The 10,734-nt window shown below is 34.4% G+C and overlaps 1 protein-coding gene across 1 annotated transcript; it reads left to right on the top strand.

Annotated features, from left to right (window-relative positions):
* The first annotated feature begins 5,792 nt into the window (after positions 1–5,792).
* LOC123536821 (uncharacterized) lies at positions 5,793–9,778 on the top strand. Its single transcript, XM_053525730.1, has 4 exons — positions 5,793–6,078; positions 6,495–6,657; positions 7,326–7,944; positions 8,600–9,778. The coding sequence occupies exons 1-4, from the start codon at positions 5,793–5,795 to the stop codon at positions 9,023–9,025; spliced, it is 1,494 nt and encodes a 497-aa protein (XP_053381705.1). The 3' UTR covers positions 9,026–9,778.
* Positions 9,779–10,734: the final 956 nt, after the last annotated feature.

Here is a 10,734-nt window from a genome sequence, read left to right as displayed (position 1 = left end):
CAAATAGAATTTTAGACATATCTGGCCATGAAAATACGCCACAGCGTGGGTGGTTTTGGCCTTAACGCTGGTTTCCACAATATGCTAGTTAGACTAGTTTGCAAATGTTTTATTGTTATAAGTGATTGCAACAGTATTTTGAATAATGCATGATTGTTAGATAATGTTATATGAGTTCTGTATTAAACCTAGTTGCAAGTGTAGTTTGAATAATTCATGATGGGTAGGCTGTATTATAAGTGTTTCAGTAATACAACATATTGAAACAATATTGGATGAATAGATTTCTACATGTTTAAACTATGTTTTAATACCTTTAAATCCTAACTGATTGTTAGTGTTAAGCTTTGTTATAATTGTTTTTCCATACATGTGGTTCTCATAGTACTTTGCATGTTTATCTTATTCAAAAATATATTAAGCCATATAACTGCCTCAAACAGTACTTTGAATAACGCGTGCTTCTTAGGCTATAAGGGCTTTTACATTACCAATGGTTAATATAGTACCTTGAATTATGTATGTACGATAGGCTTTTAATATTAAAAGGGTGATGCCTTAAAAATGTTTTGAAATACATGTTTTTGTCTTACAAATGCATATTCAATTACTTTGAGTAATACATGCTCGTTAGGCTATGTAATAAGTATTTTATATTACAACTGGCTGAAACAATACTTTGAATAAGCTATGTAGCAACTGTTTCAGCCTTACAATTGGTTGCTATAGTATGCTTGTTAGGCTAAATGCGTTTAATTAAAATGGTTGTCATAGCAATCCAAATGACGCTTTTTCGTATAACTATGTTAAAAATGTTCTACCTTTTAACTGGTTGCTAAAATACTTTTAATAATGCATTCCCTTTTTTCCATACTGAACGAAATATTTTCCCCGCTATTAGATAATTTGAACGTTTTTGAATAAAGCGTAGTTTTAAAGCAAAATGTTGTTGATAAAATGTCAAAATTTCAATATAATCTAACAATAACATACATATTTACTCATTTACGACTTCAGTCGGTTTTCGAAAAATCTCAAAAATATACAAAATGTCTAGAATTTACATGCTATTAGGGAAGAAAATCACAACACAAACAAAGTAGAGTCGTTTTCGTACCCTATCGAACAATATTATTTGACATTTGTTTGATATTTTACCATTTTAAACTAAAAAAAAATATAAATAAAAAATAAACACTTCTGTATTCTTATAAATGTATTCCGTCCACTTCCTAAAAACACAAATTTCATCGTTATTTTGACCTTTAAAACATTAGGAGTAGTAATTAAATGAATAAAAATATAAACTTATGTGATCAATACTTTTGAAGTTTTGGAGTGTTATTAACAAGATATTGATCTGTAATATAAGAATGTGATAAATAAACGTTTCCGGTTTTGTTCTGTCCCTTGCAGCGTAACGTTATGTTTTATTTCAACGAATTTAGTTATTTTTACGTTGTTTTTTTAATCGGGAAATATACTATTAGGAACAAAGACCGACTACCATAATATTGGATTTTTATTTCGTTTTATAAAATGAATTATAAATCACTACAAAATCTATGTAGTTCGTAATACGTCATTTACAGCACGAGAGTCATCTTACACTCCGGGGTGCACATGGGTTTTTCAGGCACCGGTGAAAATAACGGAAGTCCCCGTCAGGTGTGCAAGAATAAGTGTTTCTTTTTTATTGGTCCTTCTACATTTATCGAGTTTTTTTTATGTACCTTTTATGGGGTGCATTAAATAAATGTCATTTTGATATATTTACAACGCCACAAAGGGTTCGTTGAGAATGTGAGACTTCTTAAATAAATATTTGTGCTATAAATAAAAAAAACTTGTTTTTCAGCCACTTATATCACCAACCGCTTATATAACAACTGTGAAAGCCCGCCCGGTTAGCTCAGTAGGTAGAGCGTTGGTCTACGGATCTCGGGGTCGTGAGTTCGATCCTCGGGCGGGGCGTATGTTCTCCGTGACTATTTGATAAACGACATTGTGTCTGAAATCATTAGTCCTCCACCTCTGATTCATGTGGGGAAGTTGGCAGTTACTTGCGGAGAACAGGTTTGTACTGGTACAGAATCCAGAAACACTGGTTAGGTGGTTAGGTTAACTGCCCGACGTTACATGACTGAATACTGTTGAAAAACGGCGTTAAACCAAAAAACAAAAAAAACAAAACAAAAACAACAAAAAAAGCAAAACAAAAAAAAAAAACAAACAATAACAACGGTGAAGGTCAGTAAAATTGGCGATAGTCAGTCTTATCTAATCTTTTTATGAATTTGAATAACTATAAAAACTGTGATAATGCATATTTAAGTCTATATTTTTACATTTTTTACAGGTAAAGTACGCGATGACAAAGCAAACGCGTGCTAAATACGTCAATACCGAAAGTAACAAAATCACAAGTGTACTTTAAATATAACACATACGCACGCATGCACGCACACACACGCTGTGAAAATCATTAGGAAAAATGAATTTTGATTATTTATGTTCTTGGCTTTATGTAAAAATAGATAAGTAAAAAGGATATTTTGCGGTTGAATTATAGAAACGCTTCATGGTACGAGGGGCGTTCAATATGTAATGTTTCTCCGTATGTAGTTTCGTAACCGCTTGTTATGTTTAGATGCGATTTTCAGCACATGATAGAGCAATTTATTGGAAATACAATGCTATATAAATAATAAAAATCGGTAGATTCAAAGTAAAAATATAATCATTTGAGTGAGGTGTACTCGGGTACACTGGACAATTTTATGTCCAAAATATTGAGATTGTAATATGCAATCTTTGATTCTATTTAACAACTATAATTATAGTTCAATTTTCAGTTTAAACAGATAAAACAAATCACGATCTTTACAAAAACATTTGAAAACTAAAATATAAAAGTTTATAACAGTATTAAATTGAGTGTGTATATTTTTACTCGAAAAATGATAAGTTGAGTACAATAAGCCTCTGCAATTTGGCGTAATAATCATCATTTAAAAAATTCTTGTATCTCAAGTTGATACTAGAATCTTAATTCTCGATTGCGAAACTAGTTCTTACAACTTTGATTAATCGCTCTCAACACCCATTCCAGATGGAATCAGCCTCGAGTTTAGTTGTGTTGTAAAATTAAAAATGCAATAAATAGTTTAAAAAAAACCCGCAAACCCATCACAAATTGCTGTACTTCGTAGTTGTCTCGATTTTTATGCCCCCACTTTGGGGAGGGGGCAAATAGATTTGCCCTTGTCCGTCCGTCCGTCCTTCCGAGAATGTTGTGTCGTGTCTAGCTCCAAAAGTATTTGACATAGAGTCACAAATCTTTACAGGAATGTTGGTCAGCATGTGTAGTTGTGCACCTGGGGTTTCGCTTCCGGATTCATTCAGTCATGTAGGAGTTATGGCCCCTGACTTTGAAAAAAATTGGTCATTTTAGTGTTGTGTCGCGCCTAGCTCCAAAAGAATTTGACGTAGAGTCACAAATCTTTACAGGAATGTTGGTCAGCATGTGTAGTTGTGCACCTGGGGATTCGCTTTCGGATTCATCCAGTCCTGTAGGAGTTATGGCTCCTGACTTAGTAAAAAATTGGTCATTTTAATGTTGTGTCACGCCTAGCTCCAAAAGTATTTGACCTAGAGTCACCAAAGTTTACAGGAATGTTGATCAGCATGTGCAGTTGTGCACCTGGGATTTAGCGTCCGGATTCATTCAGTATTGTAGGAGTTATGGCCCTTGACTTAGTTAAAAATTATTCATTTTAATGTTGTGTTGCGCGTAGCTCCAAAAGTATTTGACCTAGAGTCACCAAAGTTTACAGGAATGTTGGTCAGCATGTGCAGTTGTGCACCTGGGGTTTCGCGTCCGGATTCATTCAGTATTGTTGGAGTTATGGCCCCTGACCTAGGAAAAAATTGTCATTTTAATGTCATGTAGTGGGGGCATCTGTGTCCCATGGACACATTTCTAGTTTCCAAATATTTTACCCAGGATATATTTTAGCTGAAATAACATTATTTTCCGAAAATGATATCTAAAATATTTTGTTCAGTCATACTTTGATGCAGTTAGTTACACATATATCTAAAATAGATAATTCCTTCTTGAAGTTTGTTTGTATTTTTCAGTTACACTGCTTATAAAACAGCATTTGCCTAAAACAAACTATACTTAAGGCATCGCCACAGTCACAACTCAATATTAGTTCATACTTTCAGGCCGAGTATTTTTCTCTTGAAAATTGCACTGAAGACTTAAATCATGGTTGGTCAAATTATCATCAACATAGAAGCTGCTTGTAAAATGTTTGAGTCTTGTTTAGACCGGAACTTTACTCCAAAATATTAAAATTTCTTTTACGGATTTTGTGTCGAAATTATTGTTCCTGGTTATTGCATTAGACGCAAAAAAGAAACCCATGTAAATCAATTTAAAATGTTGTTTGTACATGGATTACTGAGCACAGCTAGCTAGGTAAACCAGTGCACGATGTCCTATAATATCACATGTTTATATCCATGTAAATTATGTGTGAACAGATAAAGCAAATTTGGTGGTATTTGGATTTTTGTGTATAATTCAGTAACTAGGTAAAATTTCAAAATAATTTCCTAAGACTTTGCTCTTCACGGTCTGCTTTACAGCTGGCTGTAATTATTTTTTACATTTGTTTAATATATACTGAGTTAAACTGCATGTAAAATTGCAAATTTTTGTCATTTTGGCTAGAGAAAAATATCGAATAAAGACATAATACAGGTATCCTTTATTACTTGCATATGTTCACATAGACATTTAGAACATAATTATGACAAACTTATTGACTTTATTGTTACCACATAGTCGTATTTTATTTTTATGAAAATTTGCATGTAAAATTTTGAGTAAAATGGCCGCCACTGTGGCGATGCCTTAAAACAATATTTGCCTAAAACAACCTCCGCCTGAAACAACATCTGCCGAATACAGCCTTTGCCAAAAAAAGTTTTTTGAATCCGGCCTTACGCAATAACAATATATATATATAGAAAAACATTCAGTAACTATCTGGTGGTAAAAACTGACAACTTTGTTGCTTCAGCAAAAATATTTCGCTAATTGCTGGTGCCGACCATGATACTTTGGTCTAAATCTAATTTTGTATCTAATAAAATTAGTGCATGATTTTTGAAACATTGCCTTTAGTCAATAACATTAGGACTTTAAGAAAATGTGATTGGTATATTTGTACTGACAATATTATTCACACAAGGGACCACTTTTTTCACACAAGGAAGGACTTCATGACTTATCTTCTTTGAAGTGTTATAACGCCATCCTAAAATTTTAACATACTGAACTTCACATGGAAACCAGACATTTTTACATTGAATTTAACAAAAACCGACAGTGCAGATTTTCAAATCCTGGATTTATGTGCATAAATAATTTCATTTTACCATACCGAAATTATACATGTTGAAAACTGATAAGATCCGAAATCTAGGCTTATTGTGTCGGTGCGAAGTTAAATCCAACAAAATAAAATAAATATTAAGGTCTATAATTTAAGAGAAAAATTACAGTAAATGCCGGTATTACATAGTTGTTTGAAATGTTTTATATAACAAACATTTAGCGAATATAATAGAAAAATGGCATGAAACAAAATTCAGAATCAAGTTAGAAATATTATTTTCCTTCATGCAAGAACTCCTATTACAGTTGATACATTAACTTGCCAGAAGTCTATCTACTGTCTTACCGATTGAACATTGTCATATATTTTGCTTTCAGTATGCCAAAAAACTACACAGAAGAAGATCTTTTCCGAGCAGTTTCAGCTGTGAAAAGAAATCAGTTAACTGTGACTCAGGCTGCCAAAGAATATGGCCTCCCTCGGACAACACTTACCGACCATATAAAGTATCCTGAAAGCAAGACAAAGAAAGGTCCACAAAAACAGCTTAATAAGGAAGAATCGGATGGTTTAGTGGCATTCGTACTGTACATGGCGGGACAAGGGTTTCCGATGACCAGACGAATGGTTCGATGCTACGTTCAAGAGATTGTACGACGTTCCGGTACATTTAAACTTTTTTGAAGATATAAAATGTGTCAATTTTGGCAAATAATAATAATAAAAAAATGCGTCTTTTTTAATGCAATACTTAACGGATTTTCCTGATGATATTCATATTTTATTTTTTGTACTTAGAAAATTGATTCAGTTACACCCTTTCTTTTATTGCAGTTCTGACAGCCACTAATTCAACACAAATGGTTAAAAATTATTTTGATTGAGTAAAGTATATTTAACAGTTTGTAACACTTCGTTTGTAACGCATGATTATAACATTTCGTTTGTAACGCATGATTATAACATTTCGTTTGTAACGCATGATTATAACATTTCGTTTGTAACGCATGTTTATAACATTTCGTTTGTAACGCATGTTTATAACATTTCGTTTGTAACGCATGTTTAAATGGTTTATAGGTCGCACAACGTTGTTTAACTTAGAAAAAGGTCCAAGTGACGAATGGTTCAGGAAACTTAAAGCTGACTATCCACAGCTGGCCTTCAGAAAGCCTGAGAACCGCGAAAGGGGTAGGAGCAGAATGTCCAATAAGAAGGTCGTCAACGACTTTTTTCAGTTCTGGTCTGATACGCTGCAAAAACATGGTTTACTAGATAAACCATCATAGGTGCGCAAATATTTAAAAATTCGTCATTTTACAGATAAATGTATTTCACTACCAGCGAAATATTAGACTAGTGACACTATTTGTATTATGTGACATATTCGATTCCGATGTGAAAAAAAGAAGAAAAAAAACCCTTAAACTTAGATCTGTATCTTTCTTCGTTTCTAACTATTTTAGGTTTACAACTGTGATGAAACTGGCTGGTCTGGTAAGGAAACTGCTCGCGGGAAAGTTATAGGGCCAAGGACCGGTCACGTGTTCCAGCAGAAGGTAATGACAGCTGATCACCTCACAGCACATTTATGTGTTTCGGCAGACGGGAGATTTATCCCAACCATGGTGATTTTTAAAGGTGGAATGCCACATCGCAATTACAAAGATGGCTTGCCAGGTACCAGTAGTATTTTCTTAACTAACACATAAATATCTTCCCGTTTGCTTTCTCAGTAACCTTTGATGTTCTCAAATTTTACTAAACTTACACGTGTCAGTAGGCTGGTCGGTCACTTTATTTTTGAACTTTGTTTTCAAATAGTAGCAATACCTTTTTGTATGAAACGTTTTGTAGCTGCTTTTGGTCAGTTTGTCAGTATTTTTTTATCCCGCTGTTTTCTTGTTTCAGGATCAAAGCATTCTTGCCTAACTGCGGGAGAGCTCGTCCAGTGCTGCTTCTCATGGACAATCATGATTCTCACATCTCTCTGCCTTTGATTGAGAAAGCTAGAACAGAGGGTGTTATTCTGGTAGGGTTACCTTCGCATACAACACACTTCCTGCAGCCACTCGATGTCCGTGTTATCGGACCACTTAAGGAAAAAGTTGAGACACTAGCTTCAAGTGTTGGCTTTGCACGGCCAGGTTGTACCATTGGTAAGTCTCGACTGCCAGTACTACTGAGCTATGCAATTGACAGTACACCCCCGACAACAGTCAAAGAAGCTTTCAGACTTGCTGGCATAATGCCAGTCAACCCTGAGATAATCGACGTGAATCAACTTATTCCGCCTACCTTTGCTGGTGACAATGTGTGTGATGAACCAGAAGAGTCCACTCAGACGTGCGAAACCTGTGGCCAGTTTATCGGCCAGAATCCTTTAGTAGAAAGGGGAGTCGTGCCAGCTTCTCTGGCAGAAGTTCTTGTACCGCCACCAGCAAAACCATTGTCAGAGAAGAAAAAGATGGGCAGAGTTGTTACAAGCGGCAGGGTGATATCGGGAGACGAGATGTTGCAAGTATTAAAGGTAGTTTGAGTATCAAAGTTAGTATGATAAAGAGTAAAACGCACACACTGTACATAAGTAAAATTTACTGAATTGCTTTGTGCGCATCGTGTAATTTTCTCACAAAATACTGTTTTGGTGAAATTTCACTATTTCTATATAGACTTATGTTTTAAGATTGATTTATAGAACTGCTTAAAAAATCTAACCGAACTTAGTCAAACAATAGAAGTAAAACTTAACACAAAAGTCTGCCTACTTCATAATCTACAGAAAGAGAATAGTACTGATTAAAGGTTACAAGAGAGATGAATAACGCATGTTTTTTGCTTTTCTGGAGCACCGGAAATTATTAATGTCACTAATAAAGAGACTGTTATAACAGAGTTAATAGTAGATGGAAAAGGGATGCTTTGTTCGGCTCGAGTGGATTTTTGCCAGGTTGGATCTCACGAGGCGTGCAAGCGCTTAATGTGATCCGACTTTGCAAAATCCACGAGGGCCGAATACAATATATTAGTATGATTAATAATATCTGTCATGTGTTTACGAATCGGATAGAAATATCCGTCCCGAGGGCACCTGCGCATTGGGCGGTAATGAGGCTTGCACATACGCTGTCCTTTTTCCTTATTGTTGCTATTGACTCAATATTTGATGTTACATGTATTTGAAGGAAAGAGAGGCTGCCCAGATGAAAAAGCAGGAAGAGAAAAAAGTACGTGATGAAGAGAGAGAAATTAGACGCAAGAAGAAGTTAGAGGATGATGAAATGAAGGTTGAAAAACGAAGAAGGAAAGAGGCAGAGAAAGCTGAAAAGGAGCAGGAGAAGTTGAAAGAGAAGGAAAGAAAGGAAAAATATGGAAAACTGACAGAGAAGAAATACACGTGCGGGGTCTGTGATGTAAGAGGACGAATTAATGATGAAATGTATGGAATTGAATGGTATGGGTGTGACAATGACACGTGCAAAACAACCGGTTGGTATCACTTTGAATGTTTGTCTGAGGCTGAAAAGGCAGTGATAAGGGAAAGTCTAGATGATGAAGATGTCAGGTGGTACTGTAAGGCTTGTTTTCCTCGTCTGTACGAGGAGGAGTAGATTTATTGAATGAACGTAATATGAATGTCAGTACCTTAGACTTTACGCAAATTTTAAACTGTGAACACCGTGGTGTATCTTTAAATTAACAACATCTTTTGTGATGTTAAGTTTCTGTTTTCTTTCTTGACAGACTTTTGTTAATTGTTTGTTAAATGTTACAGATGTTTTATAGTTTAAACCAGCACTGTAGAGTACCACCATTGTGGTCAATAGAGCTCCGTTGACTGGCTGATTATTAAACCTGTTACTAGTCATATGTTAGTTAGTATATTTACATATAATTTGAACAGTGTTACCATATCATTTGCTGTCATCAATCCAAAATATTAAACAGTAAAGAAATTTTCATCATATCAGGTAAGAATTTTATTTTATAGAGTTGTTTTACAACACGCTAAATTAAACACGTGAACCTTCAAACTTCTATTGTATTTATTAATTTCTCCAGAAAGATTAGAAAAAACACGGATGGTGCTTTTCTAGTCGTATTCACTGTCAAAATGTACATAAATAATAAAACAAAAATCGATGACGGAAACTGCTTCTGTAGTCAACTGATTCAGCTCTATTTATACACCCCTTTTGGAGCCCCTCTGTGTGTTATCACGTGCGCCAGACACTATCGATATTTATGTTTTCGAAAAGCAGAAGAGCTAAGGTATTTTCTTCGGGGACATTTTATAGAACTGAAACGTTCAAGAAAAAATATATTTCAAAAACCTTCATTTTATGACGGAAACTACTTCGATACCAGTACATGGATCGATTCTTTGAAAGGTTTACAATACACTTGAAAATGTATGATATACTTATTCTTGATTTATGCCTTATTTAAGGCATGTACATTTTATTAAGTATTAGCAAAAGTATTTATGTTAATTATTATTCTTGGATCAGTTAATTATAATTCTTGGATCAGTGTAAATTTAGTGATTTTAAAAACTTTTATCTCAGAGACTCTGACCTGAGTCTGAAATGGAAGTGACATTTTCAGCGCTTTGGACATGTAGTTGTCTGAGTCAAATGTTTCATAAGATGGAATTAGAGCATGTTCTGGTTTATGCAAGCAGATGACTTTTGATTTTTTATGCAGGTAAGAGTTTATTTCATTGTTATTTTTTAAAAGAATATCAGAAAGTCAATAAAGTCGGAGTTGAATTCAATATGGCTGCCGTATTGTTTCGTTCAGATGTTTCAGGGGCGGATGGATTTTCAAATCCGTAAAATATAAATTTATTTTTTTGCTTCTGTAGACATTTTTTACTAAATAAGAGATGAAGACATATGTTGTTCTAAGCAGTTTGCATGAGTTTCATGATAAATAGAATAACAGGCTACTGTCTTTTGACATCAATGTTATCAGTTATAGGCTGAAATGAGTGGAAGAGGTTCGGTTCCCTCACCCCTTCCAGCCCATATCAACCTCGACCTGATAACATTGATATAAAAAGACAGTATCCCGTTATTCTCTATCAAACAGATAAAACAAATCATGATCTTTACCAAAACATATGAAAACTAAAATAAAAAATGTTTATAACAGTATCAAATTCAGTGTGTATATTTTACTCGAAAAATGATAAGTTGAGTACAATAAGCCTCTGCAATTTTGTTAGGCGCAGTTATCATCATTTAAAAAATTCTTGTATCTTAAGTTGATACTAGAATCTTAATTCTCTATTGCGAAACTAGTTCTTACAACTTTG

This window comes from Mercenaria mercenaria, chromosome 2, assembly GCF_021730395.1.
Source record: "Mercenaria mercenaria strain notata chromosome 2, MADL_Memer_1, whole genome shotgun sequence".
In the NCBI taxonomy this organism is placed as follows: Eukaryota; Metazoa; Mollusca; class Bivalvia; order Venerida; family Veneridae; genus Mercenaria; species Mercenaria mercenaria.
This window is presented reverse-complemented; position numbering and strand designations above follow the sequence as displayed.